At 42.9% G+C, this 26,476-nt stretch overlaps 2 protein-coding genes across 4 annotated transcripts; one reads left to right on the top strand and one right to left on the bottom strand.

The window, feature by feature from the left end:
- The first annotated feature begins 355 nt into the window (after positions 1 to 355).
- On the top strand, positions 356 to 3,545 carry Dazap2 (DAZ associated protein 2). The gene is made up of 4 exons (XM_010628561.3): positions 356 to 439; positions 1,426 to 1,544; positions 2,242 to 2,487; positions 3,391 to 3,545. The coding sequence occupies exons 1-4, from the start codon at positions 427 to 429 to the stop codon at positions 3,517 to 3,519; spliced, it is 507 nt and encodes a 168-aa protein (XP_010626863.1). The 5' UTR covers positions 356 to 426; the 3' UTR covers positions 3,520 to 3,545.
- A 386-nt stretch (positions 3,546 to 3,931) lies between these two features.
- Positions 3,932 to 26,433, bottom strand: Smagp (small cell adhesion glycoprotein). Of its 3 annotated transcripts, XM_010628557.3 has the most exons (4): positions 26,338 to 26,433; positions 26,056 to 26,129; positions 7,156 to 7,239; positions 3,932 to 6,497 (listed from the first exon to the last, which is right to left on the bottom strand). In XM_010628557.3, the coding sequence occupies exons 2-4, from the start codon at positions 26,087 to 26,089 to the stop codon at positions 6,319 to 6,321; spliced, it is 297 nt and encodes a 98-aa protein (XP_010626859.1). In that variant the 5' UTR covers positions 26,090 to 26,129; positions 26,338 to 26,433; the 3' UTR covers positions 3,932 to 6,318. The 3 variants fall into 3 exon arrangements, with proteins under 3 accessions (XP_010626859.1, XP_010626860.1, XP_010626861.1); XM_010628558.1 differs by lacking the exon at positions 26,338 to 26,433 and having other exon boundaries at positions 26,052 to 26,127; XM_010628559.3 differs by lacking the exons at positions 26,056 to 26,129; positions 26,338 to 26,433 and adding an exon at positions 18,703 to 19,060.
- Between the last annotated feature and the right edge of the window lie 43 nt (positions 26,434 to 26,476).

Consider the following 26,476-nt stretch of genomic DNA (forward strand, 5'->3'; position numbering starts at 1 on the left):
TTTTGCAAAAATCTACATCTCTCGTGGAAAGACTGTCAAGGTGAGCTGACCTTGAGTTAATGAGTGTCGGCGGGAAATGGTTTCAGGGAATGATTTGATCCTTCTGCCTCCAAGAGCCCAACAGAAAAGACCCGTTTTGTGAGATAATCCCTACCTGAACGCAGGGTTCGGTTTTTCCCCAGATGAGTGGCAGGGGTGGGGGGACGAGGACAAGTGGGCGGAGCCAACCCAAGTGGGCAGGACTACTTGGGCCCTCGCGGTGACTGGAGGCCGGACGAAGGGGCGGGGTTTCCGGTGGCAGCGGCTCTTGGGCGTCGGATGACGGGAGGCGGGGATTGTCACGTGACACGGAAGTGACTCCGAACAGGAAGAGGACGAAAAAAATAACCGTCCGCGACGCCGAGTCGAACGGGACCCGCATACACCATGAACAGCAAAGGCAAGGACAGGGGGCGGCTGAGGCCATCGGGGGAGTGGTGCTGGCCCTGGAAGAATGGGTTCGGAGCCCAGGTTGACTCCGCGCCAGGCTTGGCATGGGCTGTGCCGCGCCCCTCGGCCGGCCGGGGTGTGGGGGTGCACCTGATGTCCTCGGCATCTCGTAACTACGGCTGCTCGCTCCCTCCCGGCCCTTTCCCTCTTAAACTCTGTGGCGCAGTTCGGAGCTGCAAGGTTGGGGGTGTGTGGGGGGGCCTTGTCATGATGGGCATCTGCGGGAGCAAATGGGGGACTAGAGCAGGGATTTGGGTGGGCCAATGGAGAGTCGGCAGAGGCGGGGCGCCGCACTCCAGAACAACAGGCCCGGCGGCGTTTAACTACTGAGGTGCTGGCGTCTGTGGACGGGTTGGGGCCTGCAAGGTCCTTTCTCCCTGCCCTTCACGCTCCGCTCCTTGCTCTTCTCGGGCGAAGCTCGAACTTCTCCCCCTTCTTGTGATTGTGCCAGAGTAGTATCCTCTCACCCCTTCCCTGGGCTGATGGTTTACTCCCCGTTCTCACACTCTATAGGGAAGTCGACCTTGAATAAGAAACCGCGAGGTAAATAATCAGAACCACCGTTAGCCACTGTCAGGGGTGGTGACAGCCTGGCCTGTGGAGACTACCCGGAGACTACCCTACATACTTTGAGACTACCCTACATACTTTAGCAGTCCAGAACCACAGAAACAAGTCCCCAGACCTGTCTTACATTCCATAGGGAATTTGGGCCCATCTAGACTTCCCCTTACAATATGCCGGTGGAAACAGTGTCTTTCCTACCCAGTCAGAACCCAGCACCTTCCATTATAAGGGTACAAAAACTTAGCTCCAAAAAACAGCCTTCCAGGGCTGATTGCAAATCTGTCCACTCTCACCAAGTTAACTGCCCAAACGTCCTGCCCATTTTGGTGACTCTATAGTAGCCCGCCTGAGTTTTTTCTTGTCTTCCAGGTCAATATCCAACGCAGCCAACCTACCCTGTGCAGCCTCCTGGGAATCCAGTCTACCCTCAGACCTTGCATCTTCCTCAGGCTCCACCCTATACTGACGCTCCACCTGCCTACTCAGAGGTGCTGCCCCTTTGCCACACTTGGGAACTAGTTGAGAATACTCGTGGATCACATTTTAAATCCTTAGCTAACTCTGACTTCACAAACAGAAAAGTGATCAGAGGAGTATTCTAAAACATGTAATTACGCAGTTTGTTGGACTTGAGAATGCATTATGTGATTGCTTTTTGGCTGAGATTAAGATGAGTTAGTATGCCTTGAGCCTGACCTTAGCTCTAGCCGGAAATGATGTAGGAGAATACTGAATGCCAGTGGAAAGGCAACTTGTATGACTCTCAAAAAAATATAATCTACACAAGCAGAATTAAGAATCTGACTCAGCCTGGGTGTGGTGGTACACACCTATAATCTCAGCAACTTGGAAAGCTGAGACAGGAGGCTCACAAATTTGAGATTGGCCTGGGAAACTTAGTGAGACTCTTTATCTCAAAAAAAAAATTTTTTTTGGTGGCGGGGGTACCGGGGATTGAGCTTTTGGACGTTGCACTTTTGAGGCAGGCAGCAGAACCAGAGTTAAATCCCCGGTCCTGTAAAAAAATGTTTTTAAAGAATGTAGTTCAGTGATTGAATGCTTATGTAGCATGTGTGGGGTCCTAGTTTCAATCTCCAGCAGCATAAAGAAAAAGATTGACACCATAAAGAGATTTCAAGTAGGAAATAACAAAATAACATTTTGCCTTCTCTTCTGCCTTTTTAGCTATATCGTCCGAGCTTTGTGCACCCAGGGGCTGCCACAGTCCCTACCATGTCAGCTGCATTTCCTGGCGCCTCTCTGTATCTTCCCATGGCCCAGTCTGTGGCTGTTGGGCCCTTAGGTTCCACAATTCCCATGGCTTATTATCCAGTTGGTCCCATCTATCCGCCTGGTTCAACAGTGCTGGTGGAAGGAGGGTATGATGCAGGTGCCAGATTTGGAGCTGGGGCTACTGCTGGCAACATTCCTGTAAGTATGAACTTAGAAGAAACTCAGCCCTTGTGAGTTTTAACTTTCTGCAGTGACTTTATATTCATTCTCCCACCACCCCTGGAAAATAGTTGCCAGTTGTGGTACAACTGCCATCTAATAAGCAGAAAGTGGCTGAGGGGACAGGAGAACTGGCACATGTATAGCACCAGCACCAGATTGCTTTGTTTTCCTGTCAGAGTTCTGCTTATTGCTTTTCCAGTTAATTTTGAACTGGTCTAGTAATGTTCCTTATTCATTCTGTAAACATTTACTTAGTATTTCATCAGCATGGTATTTTATTAGAATCCCAGATGATTAAAAACAATCATAATCCCTAATACTTAGCTTTTTCCTTATCATTGCCCCCTACTTAGTTCACCAATGCATGGGACTTAGAGTTCACATGGTCTTTGCTAAGGCCATCTACTCAGGAACCACACACTAGACATGAAGTGGGGGTGGTGACATTAGTGAGCTTTAGGTAACTTAGTGGGCTAAAATAAACAGTATCCAGAGGGCTGGGATGCAGCTCAGGGGCAGAGTTATGTTTAACATGTGCAAAATTTCCCTCCCAAAATGAAGCACCAGATTACTGAGGGATCCTCTGGGATTTGGCCATGGACCTGGCATTTAGTCCCTGTTTGGGAAGTGAGTGGGAACTGTTTTCTGTTCTGAAAATGGGGTTGTATCCATGCGTAGAATTTATCTTGGAGCTAGCACCTTTTGAATGAGTAATAGGCTCCCTTTCTTGTTTGTGTTTTGGGTTCATGGAGAAAATAGACTTGCTTCAGAACTCAAGTTGGTGGTACAACTGCTTCTCAAATGCTGTTGTTTACGCAGTGCCATCTTCCCAATGTATCAGCTGCCTTGTGCCCATTCTACCTTGTCCTTTCCTTCCAGCCTCCGCCTCCTGGATGCCCTCCCAATGCTGCTCAGCTTGCAGTCATGCAGGGAGCCAATGTCCTTGTAACTCAGCGGAAGGGAAACTTCTTCATGGGTGGCTCAGATGGTGGCTACACCATCTGGTGAGGAACCAACGCCGCCTCTGTGCCGGGAAAGACATCACATACCTTCAGCACTTCTCACAATGTAACTGCTTTAGTCATATTAACCTGAAATTGCAGTTTAGACACATGTTGTTGGGGTGTCTTTCTGGTGCCCAAACTTCAGGCACTTTTCAAATTTAATAAGGAACCACGTAATGGTAGCAGTACCTCCCTAAAGCATTTTGAGGGAGGGGAGGTATCCATTCATGAAATGAATGTGGGTGAAGCAGCCCTAAGGATCTTCCTTTAATTCCTCTGGAGTAATACTGTACCATGCTGGTCTTTGCTTTTAGTAATAAAACATCAAATTAGGTTTGGAGGGAACTTTGATCTTCCTGAGAATTAAAGTTGCCAAATTGGTCTGTAATCTCCTTGAAATCTTTGATTTATATTACTTGTTAAACGAAATGCATTAGCTGTCTGCCTTTTCCTTTCCATCCTTTGCCCCACATGCTGTTTCCAACCCTTGTCTTCCATTCCCTCCTTCCAGTCTCCATTGAATCAGTGGTGCAGGACAGAAAGCCAGTCAGACTCATTTCCTTCTCTCCTTGCACTTCTCCCCACCTGACATCCTTTAACTTGTCTGTTGTAAGGATCCTCTGAAACTCCCATGTGCCCCAAGCACAGGCCCCGTTATGCCTGCTTTTATATCTCCTCAGGCAAAAGTAGAGGGTGCCTTTTGGACCCACCTCACAGGTTGTCTCTGCACACACAAACCTAACCCAAATTTGCTTTGGTGCCAGAAAAACTGAGCTTAGTTACAACAAAGGGTATCAGTGCAAAAAAGAGTCTGTTCAGAATATGAGGGACAAGGAAGAGGATGCATTTCAAAAGCTTGACTTCAGAGCCAAATTAAGGGGAGTTTTTCAGATCAAAAACCAGTTACCATTTTTTTGACAGAGTGTCTGATGTAGCCACTCATGGCTCCCAAGAATTCCTAAACTGGGTGATAGGGTCATCTGGTGAATGCTTCACTATAAAATGACTTGAGTCCAGTGGAATCTCATTAGGGTTAAGAATATTTCAGGGATCCTTAATATTTTGACTTTTGTTTCTGAAATTGGATATTTTATTTTATAATTTCAGTTCATCTAAATTTTGTGTTCTGTACATGTGATGTTTGACTGTACCATTGACTGTTATGGAAGTTCAGCGTTGTATGTCTCTCTCTACACTGTGGTGCACTTAACTTGTGGATTTTTTATACTAAAAATGTAGAATAAAGACTATTTTGAAGATTTGAATAAAGTGATGAAGTTGCATTACACCTCATTCCAAGGATTCTTTACTTAGCTTGTTTTTAGATTTCTTTGCTTTTGTCTTTGTTTTTAATCCATCTAGAACTCAGCCAGGTATTACTGCTCTTCTGTTTTCTTTAATGAAGGCTTTGAAATAAATGGAGTACAAGGGCAATATCGACTATTTTCATGAGTTCCACTTTAGATGCAACACATTTCTTCACTTTACTACCTAAAGTCAGATTCTGGAATTCAGAATTTAAACTTAGAAATAAGGAAACAATTGGTTCCCTTCACTTGCTCTAAAGTTTGGATTGAGAAATAGTATATCAATCTGTATACATCTGGGAGGCCTTCAGTTAAGTTTCTCCAAAGTTCTGTGGGAAATACTGAAAACTAGAATTCTCCAGCTCTTGGATTTTACCTTGGGTGGGCTTGAACTGGAAAAATGGAGACAATACATTAAGACCTCAAAGGAAGACTAGCTTAATTCCAAAGTAAACTATCTGAGGAGCTAACAGTTTATATGGAAGTATTGGGCCTTTAAATATTCCTTCCTTTGGGACTAAGTTAAATCCTAGGCACTTCTTGGATTGATTCTGAGGACACTGATGGGGGAAGCAGACTTTTCTGGGCTCCCTGTGTGTGCACATATGGGATCTGGGAAATTGTGGCCCTCGCTAGGATGCAGGCTGACCAAACTCATCTCCCAGGATGTTTCTAATGAGGCTCTTCAAGGGGCAGCTTTCTGACCCAGCTTTGTCTCAAACTGCTGAGAGTTCTGAGAAATAATGGAGCTTCCCTAGGCTCTTAACTACTTGGGAGAGAACATACACAAAGTTAAATTAACAAAATGTCGGGCCAGGGATTTAGCTCAGCAGTTCGGTGGCCTGCCTTGCAAGCTCAAGGACCCAAGTTCAATCCCCGTTACGAAACAAAAAACAAAATGTGAAAGTTTAAGCAAGACAAGTCAAAGAGGATAGTTACTTGTTGCACATGAAAATCTGATTCCTACATCAATGAAAAAGTTTTAATCTGTGTTAATAGCACAAGTGTGAGGTTGGGGAAAATAGGAAGGAAAGACTCAGACTAAGGGATATAGCACATTTGTTAGGAGATAAGATCCCAGAGTCTTCTATCCCTTGGGTTGGGCCTTTTACTGTGGTAACTAGTCTCTGGGAATAACTATGGATATTTCCTTCTGGGCCTACAACTGAGTGACCGCAAAGGGAGCAGAGTGGAGCAGTAGCCAGTGACCCTCATTCTTTCTCCCATAAGGCACATACTCAAATGTTCCCTAATAAAGTTGCACCTTGTTAGCTAGTCACAGACCCCACTTCCATTCCAAAGGCCTGCAGACATCATAAGCAGCTTCTGGTCCCTGGAGTCAGTGATGCTGGCATTTGGGCCTGTGTCCTGGAAGGAGCTTGGATTCACCCACTTCAGTGTCACTCACTGACTTCAGATAATTTCAGCTAATAAATTAAACAAGTCACTGTGTTAGCACTGGAGCCAGGACTTTGCTCCTTGGGGCCTGGCAATCATTAGATGAAATACTCCTCTTTCTCTCTGCCCTTGGCCGAGTCACTCTCCATCTGGAGGATGGCGCTGGGCTCGCCTTCTGGAGGTTCATAGGTGACGTAGCTGCCTTTGTTCTTGTACAGGTAAAAGAAGATCAAGATCACGACCGAGAGCAGGGTGAGGAAGACCACGGTGATAACAACTTGGAAAGGAGAGGGAAAATGGAGATATTTCAGGAGTGAGGACATCTCAGGAATTCATTGGATCACCCGAATTAGACCATTTCCTTATTCTTCAAAAGGATCCTCTTGTTTCAATTAGCATCCACTTCCAAATCTGTGTTTCCCCACCAAACCTAGCTTCCATGGCACATGGTATCTGCAGTCTCCTGGTAGTTAGGCTAAGGACATAATGCTTCTGATTTCTGACAGACAACGCCCTCCCAAACAATTTCCTGACAATTATGATAGGATGGGAAATAAGAAACAGCTTATCCCAACAGGAAGGGTGTTTTTAAGTCCCATAGCTTCCTGCAGCAGTTTCTCTCATCCTCCCCCTCTTCCTCATCCCTACCCACACAGAAGTGTGGTGGCCATATGCACCAGTACCTATTTGTGGTTACTTCCCAACCTATCGCTTACTGGTAGTGCAGAGGCCAAGTCTTTTAGAGCAGTGTGTGTGTATGTGCAGAACTTCTGCGCCACAGTGAGCCCATGAATGGACTTGGTTTCTGATGTGATTTTTCCTATGGGGGGGGTAGGTTTTAGTTTATCACACCAGGTTCCAGCTGTCTCCGGAGCAAGACAGCTCATAATCCTGGGGTGGGGCGTCCCTCAGATGTGGCTCAGAGCCCTTGTTACCTGCAATGAGTGCTGTGCTGGCTTCTTCAGCTTCTGGGGACAGGGCCTCAGTGGCCTGCAGAAGTGGGGTAGTCATCAGCTCACCTGGAAAGTTTAGAAAAGTAAAAAAAGAAATGGGGATGAATTCTTTGGTCCTATACCATAGCTTTGTCCTTCAAATTTCACCACATCTTCTTCCCTATTCAAAAGTTTAATGTTCAGTTCCTATAGAATATCCTAGAAAATCCTGGAGAATAGAGGAAAAAATTATTTCCCAAAGACAATGAGTACTTCGATGGATTTCTCTCCACCTAATACACTGGCTAAGAGTATGAGAGGTTTTGAGAGCCAGTTGCAGTGGCCCCTGCCTGTAATCCCAGCTACTTGTGAGGCTGAGGGGGGATCTCAAGCTCAGGCCAGCCTTGGAAACTTAGACATTGTCTCAAAATAAAGAATAGAAAAGAAATAGGGCTACAGTTCAGTGGTAGAATGCTTCCCACCCCCACTCCCTCAAAAAAAAAAAAAAAAAAAAAAAAAAAGAGTATGGACTTTTAAGCCTGACTGGGTTTCAAATGTGTCTGTCCTTTACTAACTTTGAACTTTGGAAATTCACAGTTCACTAACTGAACTTTAGAAATTAGCAGACTCCTCTAAGTATTAGTTACTTGCAAAAAGATAGAGGTACCTACTTTAAAAAAATAATACCTACTTTATAAGGATTATTGTGACATAGTGACACAGGATAAGCCATCAGGAATGCATATTTTACATAAATGAAGTCAAATGAGTGTATATGATTACATGTATATTTATATCATCTAGCATGTGCATTTTCTTCAGTGTACTCCTTATAAACATTTTTAAACAATGAAATAACGTTCCTCCCCTATCAAAAGTCCTTTTCTATACTTCCAAGATAGACTCTACACTTTGAAAAGCTCAGAAATGAGGCCTCTCCTACTCTAAAATATATTCTTCACCCTTTCCTGCATGGATCTATCGATGCTTCAGAATAAATGATTCCACAGGAAGTTAGGTCACCCTTAATTCTTTAATTAGCATTTTAATGTAATGGTTGAAAAAGTAACCTTTTTTGTTTTTTTGAGATAGGGTCTAACTATGTAGTTCATGTTGGCCTTGAACTCCCTACGTAGCCTAGGCAGGCCTCAAACTCATGAAAATCCTCCTGCCTCAGCTTCTCAAGTGCTGGGATTAAAGGGACATGCCACTTTGCCCAGCTGAAAAAGTAACAGTTAAGTAGAGACTACTACTGGTTAGAGGAATCTCTGGGAAGACAGGCTGGGTGACCCTGGAATCACTTTCAATGTTCATTCAGTAAATACCAGTAGCAGCACTCATGGGCTTTTCCAGCCATTGTGCTGGACACACTGGGACAGAATACGGAGCAAGGCAGACAGGCCGAGCTTCGTGGAGTTTACCCTCCACCACAGCCATGGCTCAGCAGTTCTGATGAATAATGTCATCTTCTGGCCAGGAGGAACTTGCCAAGGAAGTAATACTTGAACTAGGGGCTGAAGCAGGGGTAGGAGTAACAAGGATGGGGCAAATTCTAACCAGAGTAGAGCCTGGGTCAAAGCTCAAAGGCTGGTAAGGCTGTCACACAGAGTGTGAGCATGTGGCCTATTAGCTTTTCATCCAGGAAAAGGAAATTGTGTCATCAGCAGTAGTCTTGTGAGCCTGTGCTTAGAGGGGCCAAGGGGATCCACATGAACCATCCTGGTCCTGTATTACAGAAAGCCAAGGCAGTTGGCAAGGTGCTTCCCTTCCCAAGAGCAGGCTCTCTTTAGGAATGGTTGTGTACCTAGCTCCACTTTTTGGTCTTCATGTTATGCACTGGGTCCATACTAACCAACTTTGCAAGGTGATGTTTGTATTAAATGAGAGAATATCTGAGTACAATGTAGTAGGTACTATGTAAAGTATCACTTAAGGTGATATTTATATGCTTAGTGATTAAAAGTATGAATTAAAATATGAATCCTGCCCCAGCACATTACTACCTCAAGGGTGACCCTGAGGAAGTTATTAACACTCTCTGAACCCTGGGTTCTTTATCTGTGACTTCCATCAAAGAGGAACCCTGAATTTTCCCACCTAGTCATTATCTCAGACTGCTGCCTCTCACCAAGGCAAACTTTGCTCCCCCAAATCTGAAACAGACAGATGTGGTGGTGCATGCCTATAATCCCAGCCTTTCGGAAAGCCAGGCAGAAGGACTGCAGGTTCAAGCCCAGCCTGGGCAACTTAGTGACTTAGTGAGACCCAGTGCCAAAATAAAAAGCTCAGTGCAAAAGCCCTAAATTGAATCCCCAATATCACAAAAAGAAAAAACAAAGCAAAACAATCTTCTGCCCCCACCCCATCTTACCACCACTGATCCACAGTTTTTTGTTTTGTTTTGTTTTGTTTTTTATTTTTTGAGATAGCTTCTTGCTATGTACTTTAGGCTGGCCTTGAACTCACTATGTATCCCAGGCTGACCTTGAACTTGTGTTGATCCTCTTGCCTCAGCCTTCCAAGTGCTTATATTATAGGTATGCACTACCACCGCTGGCTGATCCAGAATTTTATACAGATGCTCCTAGATTTGCCTTCCTTAGACATTTGAGTACTTAAGCTATACAAAGCCCTGAAAAGATTAATGCATGCCAAAAGCTTAAATATAAAGATGAATAATTTCAACTCAACAACAACATACTTTGCAACCACCATGTGCCAGGTGCACTGACTTCTTAGATGGGAGGGGTCTCTTGATGAGGTAAACCAGCAATCTGACCATGGAGCTGAGTTTTAGTGTGTGTCAGGATGCAGATACACAGGAGTCACAGAAAGAGAATCTGGGAGGGAAGATGATTCCTAGCTGGGAAAAATTCTGCAAATGACCCCAATTATAACAGCTGTTATTTAGTAAGCTTCTGACTTGTGCCAGGTGTTTTATATACATCATTATTCATCTTTACAACACCAATTACTTCAAAGTAAGGGATTTAGCAATGGGGCCACGCCTGCCTGGCAAGTCCAAGATCCTAAGTTTGATTCCAGGTACCAGTAAAAAAATAAAAACAAAAACAAAAACCCAAACCAAACAACAACAACAACAAAACAAAGTGAGGGTTTTTTTCTTGCTGATGTGAACCTTGAGACCCAAGGAGGATAAGTGACATGGCTCATATTACACATGAAGTTAACAGTGGAGAGGCCAAGATGTGAATTCAGGACTACCTGGCACCAAAGCCCAAGCAAGGTATTTATATGGTGTTAACCTTCCTACTACTGTCCTTTTTTCAATAAGGAAAAAGGGGGAGAGCTAATAAAAGATAACCACGAGAAAGCACAGCAAGCTTTCCAAGAAGTTCAAGAGTTGCTGGGCTTGGTGGAAAAGGCCTATAATCCCAGTTACTCAGGAAGTTGAGGGAGGAGGATCACATGTTTGAGGCCAAGACTGGACAACTTAGCAAGGCCTTGTCTGAAACAAAACAAAACAAAACAAAACAAAACAAAAGCCTGCTTCAAAAGAGCAAGGTTCTGAGTTTGATCCCTGGTACGAGGAAAAATAAAAAAAAGGTGGATTCAAGAGGATGAAATCCAGGTGACCATAATCAAATACAAACAAGGAATGCTCCATTAATGTGAATTTGCTCATAGACCACTGGTCAAAGGGGGCAAGGACATCAATATGTCAATGTTGGTTCATACAAAACTTCCCCAGCTTTAATCTGTGATGCGATTAGAGGCACATCTTCTCACAACTAGAGAACAGTAGCAATATAGGAAAATCTTAAGTTCAATAGAATATTTTCTTTGGATGTAGTTAATGGTTGGTTTCATTTAAACCATCTGGTGAAACAATAAGTGCAGATGATAAAAGTGCAAAGAAATTGACCTCAAAATTAAAACAATGGATGAAGAAAGAAGATAGATCCTACTTCAGATTTTAATTTTTTTTTTTTTCTACCAGGGATGGAACTTGAGTCCTTGTGCTTGGGAGGCAGGTGGTGCAACCACTGAGCTAAATCCCCAGCCCTAAGATTTTAATTTTTAATGAGGACGGTCATCAGAACTGAAGGCTCACTGGAATTTATATCTAAAAGGAGGAAGCACATACTCAGGGTAAAACTGCAAAGGACTGACTGAGATTCAAGGTTCAAATGTTAGTGGAGATTGGGCTGGAGATCTAGCTCAGTGGTGTCACCATCTGCCTCAAAAGCACAAGGACCAGAGTTTGATCCCTGGTACAAAAAAAAAGGAGATTTAATTCTGCCAACATTTTAATTGTTGTTACTATATTTATAGGGGTTCTGGTTACAAAGCTCCATAAGTGTATGTTCTGCTCCAATCCTGTTTTTCCTATAAGCCTTCCTATTTTCAGTAATGTGATTTCAAAATGTCTTTTCAAAATGCACGTAAAGTTTTCTAGTGGAAATGCCTGTATTAGACATTTCTGCCAAAGACTTAGAAGAATAGTGTCGGATGCTCTATGTAGCCCACTGTGGAAAATACATTTGAAGGGCAATTTTTTTTTTCAGTCAAAACATTTTATGTGTTCTTTGTCATTGAGATAGTTACAGAATTTGAGATTGGGTTCTTATAGGTTCTAATATTAATTTACTTTATTCCATTAAAATTATACAGTTACCATAGTCTAACATGTCTCCTCAATCTCCAAGGTTGTAATATACATTATGCAATATTTATACAATTTATTTGCCCAAGGATGTTCCCTACCTCACCCACTTCTGGAGGAACAGATCTGAGTGGAGTTCTATTATAGACCAGGCTAGGAAATTCAACTTATTAAATTCCCAGCCAGAGTTAAGGATGGTGTGTGAGGTCATTCCTGCCTTAGCTAATTCTGTCTTTTTTTTTTTTTTTCTCATTGAGTTTATTGGTACATTTTAGGTATACAGTACAGTTACATTCATCCTTGGGATCTTGTACCTTTACATGACAATTTTTATAATGTTACATTTGGAACAAGAACAAGGCTTGATCTTTGGTCCTAAAGGTGTCAAGCTGGAGAAAATGGAAGAATTCCCTCTGCTCCTATGAAAGAATGATTGTTACACAAGAAGCAGCAGGAGCATTTGGGACACAGGGAAGTGAGCTCAAGAAAGAGAAACACAGGCCTGGTGTAGTGGCTCACGCCTGTAATCCTAGTGCTTGGGAGGCTGAGCAGGAGGATCACTATGAGTTCCAGGCCAGCCTGGGATACATAGTAAAATGCTGTCTTTAAAAGAGAGGGAGAGGGAGAGACAGGCTAATATAAAAAGGATCCAGATAAATGTCAGCCAAAGCAAAGACAACTTGTAAAAAGGGACCTCTGCTAGCAATGTAGGAGCTTCTGAGAGAAGGTGCTCAAAGGGTCATGGAAAGAATATAAATTCTACAAAAAGTTGGTGAGCTTGATGGGGTTCCTCTACAAACAAAACAAAAAAAGCCCTGTTTTAGGGGCCTTGAACTCAAAAGAGCAAGCATTAAGAGTCATCATGGGACCACTAAGCACAAGCTGGGGCAGATAAGCTTACAAAGCCTTTTTAGAGTAAGATTCTAGGTCTACAGAGAGAAAAATTAAAACATTGATTCAGAGCTGAGTGTGGTGGTGCATACTTGTAATTCAGCACTTGGGAGGCTGAGGTAAGGAAGATTACCTTAAATTTGAGCTCAGCCTGGGATACATAGTGAGTTCAAGGCCATCCTGCACTACATAGGGAGATCCTTTCTCAAAAAACAAAAAAGAAGTTAATTCAACAAGTACTTATTGAACATATAATCTGTGTTAGGCTCTAGGCACAGATTAGTGAATGAAACAGCAAAAGCTCTTATCTTCACAGTTCTTCTACAAATAAAACAGAATTATATGATCCAACAATTCCATTTCTGGGTATATAGTCGAATGAATAGGACTCAGACTGGTATTTGTATATCAGTGTTCATAGTAGTATTATTTATAATACACAAAAGTAGAGCAACTCAAGTGTCCTTTGACAGATGAATGGAAAAACAAAATGTTGCATACACATACAAAGTATTATTCAACCTTAAAAAAGAAGTTGTGACATGTGCTACCATGAGGATGATGAAAGACCTTAAGCTCAGTGAAATAAGCCATGCACAAAAGAACAAATATATAGTTCCATGTTTACTGATTACCTAGAACAGTGATGGTGAACCTTTTAGAGCTTTCAATGATACAAACAGCCTGCTGTTGCCACCACTGACCTACAGCAATAAATTCATAAAGTCAGAAAGCAGAATGGAGGATGCCTGAGTCTGGGAGAAGGGGACAATCCAGCCTGGGCGATTTAAAGTCTTAGCAAGATCTTGCCTCAAAAAAAGAAGGAGTGTATTCTGGGGATGTAGTTTACTGTAAAGCCCCGGGGTTCAATCCTCAGTATACACACACACACACACACACACACACACACACACACAATAAAGTCTGGCACCAAATATGGTGGTGCACACCGTAATAACAGCATTCGGGAGACTGAGGTAGGAGGACTACAGTAAATTCAAGGCCAGCCTGAGAGACCGTGTCTTAAAAACCAAAAAAAAAAAAAAAAAAAAAAAGGAAGAGCAAGGTACTGAGTTTGATCCCTGGTACCAAAAATAAAAAAAGTAAAGCTTGGCAATCAAATCTTTTACTTTTGGACTCTATATAACTGTATCCAGTTGCTTAGTAATTTAATGCCTAGATGAACCTATGTACCTTTTCAGGATGGTATTGAGCCCACGTAGCAAGATGAGAAAAACAAATGCAAATCTCATTGAACAAAGAGAGAGAGAGGAAGTGACCTTACTGCTTTTGGTAGACATTGCTATGGCTTATTGGAGAATCTTGGGGAGACTACAGTGATGATGTACGTGGAGCTGCTGTTAATGTTAGAGCTAAAAGGGGAGGCTGTTTCACATGTAAGGAGAGTATAGAAGCAAAGGTTAGAATTTCCTCCAAAGACAGTGATTAGTTATCAGTCTCAAGCAAACACAGCTACTCAGATCAGCTCTACCCGTAAAAACAAGTTTGTTGTTAAAGAAGACACCTTCTGAGTTATTCTCACCAAACATTCCCTCCCTCCCTCCCTCCCTCCCTCCTTCTCTCTCTCTCTTTATCTCTCTCTCTCTCTCTCTCTCTCTCTCTCTCTCTCTCTCTCTCTCTCGCCAAACCAGTGACTCTTAAAAGTAAAGAGGATTGCATTTACATTTGCTTCTAAGTGTTGCTAAGATATGCGTTTGCCTTTGTGTTCACTTTGTTGTTAGTTTTTGCTAGGGTCATCTATGCCAATCTAAGAATTACAGTACACCCACAATTCCTAAGTGTTTTCCTGTCCTACTCTGTAAGAGCTTAGTAGAACTATGATTGCAATCACATTTTACCTATCCATAATATTCAAAAGGAACTATTTCTGTTAACAGGAAAAAATTGTTTTGGTTCCCACTGTATTTAGAAGCATAATTTTCTGGCTTGAAAGAGTAAGATGAATAGTTTTTTTTTTGGTTTTTTTTTTTTCTATCAGGGATCGAATTTAGGACCTTGCGCTTGTGAGGCAGGTATGGTGCCTCCCTGGCCCAAAATACATAGTTACATAGCAATTTTTTTTGTTTCTTTTTGCAGCATTAGCTTTGCTATGCTCTATTTTTTTGTACTGGGGATTGAACTCAGGACCTTGAGCTTCTGAGGAAAGTGGTGGAACCACTGAGCCAAATCCTGGGCCCTTTCCTATACTCTTGCTATTGGCTGCTTCATTTTAATTTGTTTCCTTACTTGATAACATCAGTGATTCTGCTTTCAGTTTTTAATTTGTTTTGCTCCCCCACCCCCATATAACATTGGTGAAGGATCCAGGAATATGACATAAACATTGAGTAAACATTCATTTTATGTATTCTTTGGTATTTTTTGTAACTACAAAGCTTTGCTACAAATTCATTCGCTAACTTCATTTAAATCAGTGATCTATATTTGTATGATTTCCTAAACATAATTGTGGATTATAAAAAAATATAACATCCCATTTGTGACTAGAATTAGTATGTCTGCTTTTTATATATTTATGTTGTATTTTAACATCTAATACTTTGCTTATTTTGCTTTTGTTAAAAAAAGCTCGTTAGCCAGGTGTAGTGGCACCTGCTATAATCCAGCACTTGGGAGGCTGAGACAGGACAATCACTAAATTCAAGGTCAGCCTTGGCTACATAGTGAGTTTAAGGCTAGTTTGAACTATATAGCAAGGTCCTGTCTCAAAAAATAACTAAGTAAATAAATAAATAAATAAAAGAGAGCTCTAGCAGAAAAGCAGTTCTATTCATATTAATGAGATAGGGCCAGGGATTTAGCTCAGTGGTTGGGTGGCCTGCCTCGCAAGCGCAAGGACCCAAGTTCGATCCCCGGTACCAAAAAAACCCCCAAAAACATATTAATGAGATAAACTGGGTGGAAAAGGAGGTGTGACAAGATCCTGGAGCACAGGCACGTAACAGTTCCCAAAGCCCTACATGTGACTTCTTATGAGAACTTGAGCAGGATTTCCATAGGATGGCCTAGACCTGATATCAACCCGAGGCATGGATGATATAAAAAGGACGGTCCACATTGAGTTTTTGCAATTATATTCACTCTTGCTTTGTGGCTGCCATCACACTGCAGGGTGTGTTTCTTTCCCTACTTTTACTTGACCCAAACTTGCTCTGGAAAGCCAGTTTCTATTCCTACCTTTAACAAAACTTTACTACTGTTTGTGCTTGTCTTGACCAGTTCTTTGCTCAGGACAGAAAGAACCTAGAAACCACGTCCAGGAGGAGAGTCCAGACCTGGTGACACTATGACAATGTACAATACTAAAAATAAAAGGTGAGCTGGGCATGGTGGCACACCTCTATAATCCCAGCAGAAGGATCAAACGTTCCAGTCTAACCTGGACACTTAGAGACTTAGCAAGACCTGTCTCAAAAAAAAAAAAAAAAAAAAAAAAAAACAATGAGCAGTCTTTTATTTATTTATTTAGGTACCAGAGATCAAACTCTGGACCTTGTGCTTGCTTGCGAAGCAGGCGTTGGCATCACTGAGCTAAATCCCTAGCATGAACAGTCTTTTAGACAATTAGAAAACAAACAAAAAAAACGCTCTCCATACAATTTACATCCTTAGAGGGAGGAATCAGAAAATACACAAAATAAGAAACACTATTAGATGTGGAAAAACAATAGGAAAGGGGATAAGAAGTTGGGATGTGGACAGGGTGGCAATTTTAAGTAAGATCTTTGGTGAAAGCTTTACTGAGGAGGAGACTTGAAATAAGGACCTACAGAAGGAGAGGGAGGCAACCCTACAAAGCCTAGGAGAACGCTCCAGGCAGAAGGGACAAACAGCAAGTTCAAGGTAGGGCTGGTACAGGCTGGGCATGCTAAAGGCACAGCATGGGGCCCCTGTGGAGGGTACAGGGGGAGAGAAGGAACAGATGAAGTTAAGGAAGCCATAGAACATGGGTACTGTAGGCCACAGCAAGGATTTCTGCTTTGTCAGTGAGTGAAAAAGGAAGATTTCACAGGAGAAACTGACTAGATTTGAATTGTAAATCAATGCTCCTTAAAACAGCCTAATTGCCCATTAATTGGAGACTAGATAAAAAAGATGTGGTCTTTCTATAGAAGAGAGTACTACTGAGCCACAAAGAATGAGAAACTAGAGTCATTTATAGGAAAATGGATGCATATTGAGGGCCATGCTCAAGTGAAATAAATGGGACACACATGTGTAAATGCCAAATAGTTTCTCTGGTGTAAAAAACTAAAAGTGTAAATAAGATTCAAATTGCATAATTGATAATGTGAAATAGGAAAGGGCTAAAGGTGTAGGGGAAGTGGGAAGGGTAGGGGAAAGGTAATAAGGGAAGGAAAAAACATGAGAAAATGAAAAAATTGAAATAAGGCATTTGTAAATAGGGAAGGGTGGAGTGGGTGAAGGGAGGTCAGAGATATGGGAAAAAAATGAGAACCAAGATCTGTCATGTAAAGGTCTCAGTGGGGCCTGAAGTTCCAAAAGCCACACTTTAAACCAGAGACAACCAGAGACTACCAGGCCCTGAGCACCCTCACTCAGCTCACAACCAGTACCAACTGTCAGCCAGATGAAGGGGGTCATTTGGACTTTCAACAGATTGCAGCTGCATGGGTGAATGCAGGTGAAGTCCCAGGGGAATGCCAGCCAACCCACAGAACTGTCAGAGATGGTCAACTGGGGTTTTTGTTTTGTTTCTGCAGGGCTGCGGATTGCACCCAGGGTCTTATGCATATGAGGAAAATGCTCTAGCATTGTGCTTTCCCCCAGCCAAACTATTTTTGTTTTAAGCCACCAAGTTTTGGGGTGGCTTGTTATGTAGCAACTTTCAATGAAACAGAGATAGATTTAAAGGACCCCCCACCCCACCACACACACATTGTAGTGTGGACTACAGGATGAGGGACAATGGGGACCAGGGTAGAAGCAGCTTGTACTTGGCACAACCAAAGGGGGCACCTTTTTCTAATTGGCAGCCCAATTAGGGTCTACCAGCAGCCCAATGAGACAGTGATAGGAATCTGGATCTATTCTGAAGCCAGGACTGACAGGATTGATTGTAGGGTGGAGTCAAGGTTAGTCTCAAAATTGTGGCCAGAGTAAGGGGAGGGAGGGCAGACTGGTTGTTGTCTGAGATGGGAAAACCTGCAGGAAGAACCAATTTATCTGGGAGGAGCCTGATTGTTTATCAGATATCAAGGTGCAGCCCTGTAAGCCACAACTGTGGGAAGAGGTCTGATTAGATTTTTAAAAAGTCCTCAGGAAAAAGAGGAATCAAGATATACCATATAGCCGAGCCCGGCGTGGTGGCACACACCTGTAACCCCAGCAATCAGGAGGCTGAGGCAGGAGGATTGTTGTGAGTTCGAGACCAGCCTGGACTACATAGTGAGTTCCAGGTCAGACTCAACTACACAGTGAGACCCAGTCTCAAAAAACAAAACAAAACAAAAAACATTATACCATATACAGGTACAAATTCCCTTTGATGAATGTGATCGTTATGTATGTTTAAACTGTACCAGTGAAATTAAAAGCATGTTTAAAGCCACCAGGCAGTAAGAGCAGATAAAGAGGGCCAAGGACTGAGCCCAAGGAATAGCAGCCAGATGGAGTATAAGTACCATTCACTGGATTTCCTCACACAGAAGTTATGAATGACCTCTACAAAAGAAATTCTGGGGAAGTGCTGAATATAAAACTGTGGTTTAGGGTGGATTCAAGAAAGAGACGGGAGGGGAACTAGAGGCCAAATATAAATAAACTCCACAGAAAGTTTTTTGGTAAAGGTAAGCAGAGAAATGGGAATGTGCTAGAGGATGGCAGTTTGATGTGTCTTTGTTTTTAGGGTGGGAGAAGTGCTAGGATGTTATGTATGAAAAGGAGTAACTCAGGTGAGAGAGAAAGTGATAACGCCTGAGGGGGAGAGGGGCTGCAATCATGTCCTTGAAGGGATGGGACTGGGCTCATAAACACAGGAGTCGATTTACCGTAATAACAGGAATAGCAGACTCCACAGGCACACACGCCGGGGGCAGGGAAAAGGTGACGTGGAGCCTTCGGTAGTTCTCTTCTGGGAGTTTAAATTTGCCCAAGAAAACAGAATGTGGGCTGAGGATGTCTCAGTGGTGGAGGCCTCGGCCAGCACTGTCAAGAAGGGGCCTGGGTTCCATCTCCAGTGGGAGTGGGGGAGGATGCCAGTTCATCCCTTGGCAGTGAGGATGCGGGCTGGGAGGCTCGAGGGTTGAAGATGCTTCAAGAACAGTCACAAAATTTGACAGGTCTTCTTCTTCTTCTTCCTTTTTTTTTGTTTTGGTACCAGGGATCAAACTCTCTTGCGAGGCAGGTGGCAGCACCACAGAGCTAAATCCCCAGCTGTGGAGTCACAAAAATTTGGTAAGACTGTTTATAATATCCTTGCGGACAAGGGAGACATAAGGACTAAGTGGGGCGGTAAAAGCTGGCTGTCAAAGAACGGAGTGGTGCTAGTCTAGACAGAGGTTCTTCTGCTGAGATTTGATCTTAGTTGTTTTTAAATTGATTTGGCTATGCCAAACAGTTCCAGCGCCAAATTAAGAACTTTGTAATTCTAGGTAATATTATTATATCACCAAACAAGTATAAAAAGGTATAAGACAGCCCAACACAAAAGAAATTTTTTTTTCCTTGTAATAGTGATATAGCTTTTTCTTTGTTTTTTTCTTTCTTTCTTTTTTTTGGTTTTTTGAGACAGGGTTTCACTATGTAGTTCAGATTGTTCTGGAACTCACTGTGTAGCTCAGGCTGGTCTTGAACTCGCAGCGATACTTCTGCCTCAGCCTCCGAGTGCTGGGATTACAGGTGTGCGCCACCAGGCCCGGTGCTTTTTCTTTTTTTCAATATTGAATACCAGATTCTTTGCAAGATTTTTCTGTGTGTGTTTGTGTGCTCCAATTTATTGAGGCTTTCTGCATGGCTTAGTGTGGAAGGCTTAGTGCCCTTTGGGTAAATGTAGATCTTTGGGAGTTTCCACATATTTGTTGAAAGAATTCAAAGCTCTAGGGGCAACTAGTAAACTGCTTCATAGAGACAAATTTCAAATGATTAGAGAAATGGGTCAAATGGAACATGGTAACAACAAATTCCTTGCTCTTAGGTCCAGGAAGCCAACTATTTGCAAATAAAGAATGATAAAGCTATGGTTTAACAGCAGAATATATAAAAGATGCTGGGCATGGTTGCCTACACCTGTAATCCCAGCATGTAGGAAGCTGAGGCAGGAGGACCACTGCATGTTCAAGACCAGCCTAAGCTACAGTGAGTTCAAGACTAGCCTAAGATACAGCGAGGCAGGCCTCAACTAGACAGCAAGATCCTGTTTCAAAACACAGCAAAAACAACAAAAAACAGTGGGGCATGGTGGTGTATGTCTATAATCCCAGCACTTGGGAAGCTGAGGCAGGAGGATGGGAGGATCGCCGAAAGTTCGAGGCCAGCTTGGGCTAGGGAGTTTAAGGCTAGCATGGACCATACACAGAGACCCTGTCTAAAACAGCAGCAACACGAATATATAAGAGATTTATGGGGGAACCAAGAGAGCGATTAACACTGAAATAATCTATTCCAAAGTGGCAACATTTACCACTAGATTACTACTACATTGTAGAATTTTGAATGACATTAATTTTCTATATGTTTTCATCTTCCAAATTTCTTATAGTGATAAGGAATTATCTTATTCATAAAAACTGCAAATCTGCGGTTACGTAAGGTACATGGCCTCTAGTAAGGGCAGCAACAGTAGACCCTGGTTTGCACCACTCCTGGACTGCTGAGTTCATCTGGGAGCCACAAATTTGAGATCAACAGGCAGACAGGTCAAGTAAGGAAAGCTTACAAGGAAAAGCCCAGAGAGAAGATACAGGGCAAGCTTACAACTTGAATTTTGACTTCTAAAAGGCCTAAAGATACCTGTACAAGACTAAACACAGAAACTGGAGGGAGAAGGTAGATGTCTCTTTAATAGAAGGAAGAGGAAAAACTGGACACACTGCTCACTGGCTATGGGAGAGAAAATCCCAACTCAGAATGAGTAGCTGAAGCCAGGCTATAGAGGCTGAGGCAGAAGAAGCTGGAGGTGGAGGCCAGCCTGGGCAACTAAGCAAGACCCAAACCCTACCCAAACCCAACACCAAAAGAAAGTGGTAGATTTGCAGTATTACTGGGATAGATTTATGTATATTATTCCATGAAAAAAGCAAATTGCCATGACATGTATAATATAGTTATATCTTTGTAAAAGATCCATAAACAACCTGTCATGTAAAGGTACAAGATCCCAGTAATGAATGTAACTGTACTGTATACCTAGAATGTACCAATAAACTCAATAAAAAGAAAAAAATATTTTCCTTAAAAAAAAAAAGATCCATAAACAGGCATCTATGTTTATATGTACATAAAAAAGTTAATCCCTAAGAGGCATGCATTATTATTTTTTTTCTTTTTGAGACAGTCTCATTAAGCAGCCCAGGCTAGCTTTGAACTCATGGCAATCCTCCCGCCTCAGCCTCCAGAATGCTGGAATTTGAGGAATGTGCATCCACACCCGGAGAAACAGGTGTTATTTCCTAAATGAAAAAACTGACACCACCACGAAAGTAAACTAGTTCAGGAAGCCTGGTGTGAAAAGGGAGGCAATGCGCTCAGGGAATAGTTCAGTGTACAAGGCAATGGGTTTGATCCATAGGAACTAAAAAAAAAAAAAAAAAAAAAAGAGAGAGGTGGGGGTGGGAACACAGAAAGGGTTACAACTTCCCCCATATCTCCTGCTCCTACCCCTGTTCTTTCTGGTCATCTTGTCCAAATAAGGCAAAAATAATATGGCCCTCTATCTTCCCTCCTCAAGTCTTGAAAGATTATACCATTTTTATTGCGGGTGGAAGGTCAACACAGAGGACCACAATACTAAGGTTCCACCCAAATCCTAACTGACAGCAAATGACCTTCACAATTTATTCTGCTCATTTACCTTTCTTTTAGTTGACCCAGATACTACTGGTTGGTTTCTTTGTGGCCCTTATTCCCAGGTGGAGCTCAACCTCTTATCCACTGCCATCGAAGGCTGCCAACCTACTTATTTGCTCTAGACTTTCCCAGCAAAGGGCAGCTCTCCCATTTCTGGGGAAATACCCGCTAGAATTCTGCTCCTTTCTCCTTCCCTTTCATGTGTGCTGTCCCAGACAGTGGGGCACAGTGAGACCTAGGGAGCAATACACCAAGACTGGAAAAACATAGGCTTGGGAGTAAGTTGAACATGGCACAAATCCTGCCCAGAGCTTGGCTATGTAGTTCAGGCTGCCCTTGAACTCACTATGTAGCCCAGGCTGGCCTCAAATTCACATGGCAATCCTCATACCTCAGTCTCTCAATTCTGGGATTACAGGTGTGAAACATGAGGCCCAACTGGAAAAATTTTTTAAAAAATCATATTGAGTTTATTGGTACTTTTTAAGTATTCAGTACAGTTACATTCTCTCTCTCTCTCTCTCTCTCTCTCTCTCTCTCTCTCTCTCTCTTTTCAGTACAGTTACATTCATCATTGGGATCTTGTACCTTTACATCACAGATCTTGGTTCTCATTTTTTCCCCATACCCCTGCCCTCCCTTCATACCCTCCACCCTTCCCTATTTACAAAGACTTTGTTTCCATTTTTTCCTTTTCTCATATTTCTTCTTGTCCCTTATTGGAAATTCTTTTAATTAGGGACAATTTCTCAACTTTCCTGAGCCTCAGCTTTTGCTTCAGGAAAATGAGAATAAAACCTGCTATTAGGGGTTGTGGGAAGGAATAAGTATGATGAGAAACGCTAAGTCCATGGTGAGACAACCTGGGAAGCAGCTAGTGCGATTATTAGGTGTAAGAGATGGGCTTTGGGTGGTGGGGTGTGCAGTGGCTGTGAGGCAAGGTTCACTCTGCCTGCCTCCAACAGGCCTGACTCCTGCACTAGGAGCAGTACCTAGGGTCCACAGTCCTTTTTTTTGGGTACCGGAATCCCCTTGCACTTGTGAGGAAGGCGGTGGGACCACTGAGCCAAATCCCAGCCTGGTCCACAGTACTTCTAAGGGCTCATGACAATTTTTTTAATGATTTCATTTTAATGATTTTATATCCTTTAAAATCAGAAGAAAAATAAACTTTTAGGTGAAATATTGTATCAATTATTACTTATAAACGTTATTATATTGATATTATAGTCTTCCTTATACCAATGTAGTTGTAAAGTACAGGGTTTTTTTAAGTCTTTTTTCTTTTTTAGTACTAGGAATCTAACTTAGGGCCTTGAGCTTCTAGGCAGGTGCTGCACAGCTGAGCTATAGGCCTGGCCCCATAAAATATAATTTTTAACATCTTTTCTTTTTAAAATAGAGGAAGGAACCTACAAAGGCAAAAGTGCAAAGGGCCTAGTAAAGTTATAATGCAGCTCTTATGTTCAATGTTCCTGAAACATCTTTCCTTTAGGAAATCTGCACAGATCAGGGAGAAAGAATAGGCAGCAGGTATAGGGAGAAGCTGGGGGAAGGCACGTGCAAGATGGTGTGGAATAAAAAGCTGGACCCTCAATAATCCATTATTCAAAGAATAAGCTCTCTTCTCTATCACTGCTATTCTTTTCTCCAGTTCGGTTCCTAAATTCATATTTGCTTAAACCCAATTGGCAAGGGACTATATGACAAGTCCTTAATACCACTCTATGTATTTGTTGGATCAAGAATGTAAACACACATCTCAATGGCAACAATGACATAACAATCCAAATAAAAAATGGGCAAGGACTTAACACAGATACTTCTCCAAAGATATCCAGATGCTAAATATCACCAATCATCAGGGAAATGCAGGTTAAAGCCACAGTGAGATACCACTTCTCACCCATTAGGATGGTTACTACAAAATATAAAAACAAAAAACAAAAAATCCAGAAAACAATAAGCATTGGCAAGGATCTGGAGAAATTGGAATCTTTGTTCATTGCTGGTGGGAATATCAAATGGTGCAGGTGCTATGAAAAACAAACAGGTTCTTCAAAAATAATTAGAGAGGGCCAGGGATGTAGCTCAGTGGCACAGTGCCTGCCTGGCAAGCACAAGGTCCTGAGTTTGATCCCTGGTACCACAAAAAAAAAAAAGTTTCCAAAAATAATTAAACCTAGTGATCCAAGGATGTAGTTCAGCAGCACCACACCTGCCTGGCAAGCAAAAGGTCCTGAGTTTGATCCCCAGTACCCCCCTGAAAAAATGAAACATAAAATTACATCATACAGCAATTCCATTCCTGGATATATGACCAAAGGAATCAAAAGCAGAAACTTGAAAAGGTATTTGTAGACCTATGTTCATAGATGCCTTATTCACAATAAGCAAAATGTGAGTGCTGATCAACAGATGGATAAACAAAATGTAGCACACACACACAACAGACTATTGCTCCGAGTTAAAAGAGCAAGAAACTCTAACATGCTACAGCCCGGATTAACTTTGAAGTCATTATACTAAGTAAAATAAGTCAGACACAAAAGGACAAGTATGGTATTAGTCTATTTGTAAAAGGTACACAGAACAGTCAAATTTATTGGGATAGGAGGTAGAAGGGTGGTTGCCAGGAGACTGGAGGAGGAGGGAAGGGGAGTTAATGTTTAATGAGTATGGAGTTTCAGTTTGGGGAAATAAAACAGTTCTGGAGATGGATGGAGGTGATGATAGCACAGTAGAAAAATGTGAATGAACTCAATGCCACTGAACTATACACCAAGAAAAGGTTCAATGCTAATACTTGTAGTATGTGTATTTGACCACACATTCTTAAAAAGTAAGAAAGAAGAATGTTAATAGTTCCCTAACCCTAAGTGTGCTGCCCAAACCTCACCTCCTTTTCCTTGCGGGAAGGTTTATTTTGGAAATGCTCTGCCTTCTCCTGAACGTCCTCCAGGGTAAACTCAGTCTCTGCAGCTTCACACTTGACACTGCTCTCATCCAGGCTCTCTGCAGCATCCCGCCTTTCCTGTACAACTTTACCTCTCTTTCCGGGGGCTCAGATTCCTTTCCCACTTGGGAAGCCTTTGTGGACCAATCTAGACTTTTCTCCTTTTCCTATGTCTTCTTGCCGAAGAAAAAATCTGATACATGCATCCTCAATCACAGGAGATGCCACCTTTGGGTTCGGCACACCCCTGTTTCCATATTAATAAACGCAGAAATTTTGGTTCTGACAAATGGGATTATGTATAGGAACACAGACCAGCCAAGGATTTGTTCCTACCTCAATCCATCTAGCATATGCTGAAATAATACGTAAATAATCTGACAGTGAGTCTGACTGCCCAGATTATGAAATGAAAGGGAAGAACCACACTCTCAGTGTGATGAGGTAGATCCCGGACCCTGCATACTCCCAGAGAATTTTTTTTTTTTTTGAGACAGGGTCTCACTATGTAGTTGAGACTGACCGGGAACTCACTATGCAGCGCAGGCTGGTCTCGAACTTACAGCGATCCTCCTGCCTTAGCCTTCTAAGTGCTGGGACTACAGGCGTACACCACCACGCCCAGCTCAGAGAATGGGGTTTTGATACTGGCTCTGCATCTTCAGAGAAGTGTAATTAGAAAGCAGAATATCTTTCCAGGGAAAGGTGGGTTTCTAATAAATATTCCATAATGACCAGTGTTACTAGTGCTTTCTAGACGTGACATTGTTCTAGGTGTTTTAATATGGATTGCCTTATTTAATCCTCACAAATAGCCTCATAAAATAGGCACTATTTTCCTATTTTACAAGCCAGGAAACTGGAACTCGGAGGCTACCTATACAGAATTACCTTCAACATGTTTTGCTGCCCTACCTCCACCCCACAGGGGTTTGTAACTCCCAAGCTCAAGTGAGCCTCCCACCTCAACTTCCAAAGCACCCGAGACTACTTGCCTGCCCCACCGTGCCTGGATGGCTTTGCTGTTCTTTTACTTCCCTGTTATCCTTGGAAGAAGACTCATTTTCCACATTTAACTGTGGGGTTACTACCATACTCTTTTGCCTCAGCTGTGAATTATTAGAGGGTGGACTGTAAAGCTGTTCCTTTACACATAAGCCAAGGTCACAAAGCTTTAACTGGTAGTGCAGGATCTGGCCAGACTTGGGAAACACCCCTACCGAAAGGCACACCTATGGGCTGCTTGTTCCCAGGATTTCTTCCTCTGCAGCAGACAGGGAGAGGAGGGAGGGCTGAGGCCTCGAGGAATTCCAGAACTGGTCTAGGGGTGGGGAGTGCTGAACAGTTCCCTTCCACAGAATTAGGAAAGGCCCGTACCTACCGCCAGGAGAAGGCGTGGTGGGGAGGCCGGCCATGGCCGTCAGGGCGGGAGCAGCTCCTCAGCCCTCTGCAGACCTGCAGGAAGGAGGACCGGAATGAGGGGGTGGGCTCCAGGTTTTCTTTGAGTGCCTTCCCCATTTCTTTTCCCTTTAAGCTCGCCCTCAACCCTTCTCTTTTGGTCTCCCGGAGGATCTTCTCATGCTCCATGTAGCAGCCTCTTCGTAAAGGCAACTGGAGAGCGGGTGTCACCTCTGCCACCCTTTCACGAGGCCACCACATTTACCTGAGAGATCTCTCAAGGCCTGAGAAAGTTAGGCGAAGGCGAGCAGCAGACTCGGTTTTCGCCAGAGCACGGTTAAAGGCACCTGGGCCTCCGCGGCCGGGGGGCTCGGGCGGAGGCGTCCACTAGGTGTCAGGAGAGG

The sequence above is a fragment of the Fukomys damarensis genome, unplaced genomic scaffold, assembly GCF_012274545.1.
Source record: "Fukomys damarensis isolate Sample0158 unplaced genomic scaffold, DMR_v1.0_HiC HiC_scaffold_15, whole genome shotgun sequence".
In the NCBI taxonomy this organism is placed as follows: Eukaryota; Metazoa; Chordata; class Mammalia; order Rodentia; family Bathyergidae; genus Fukomys; species Fukomys damarensis.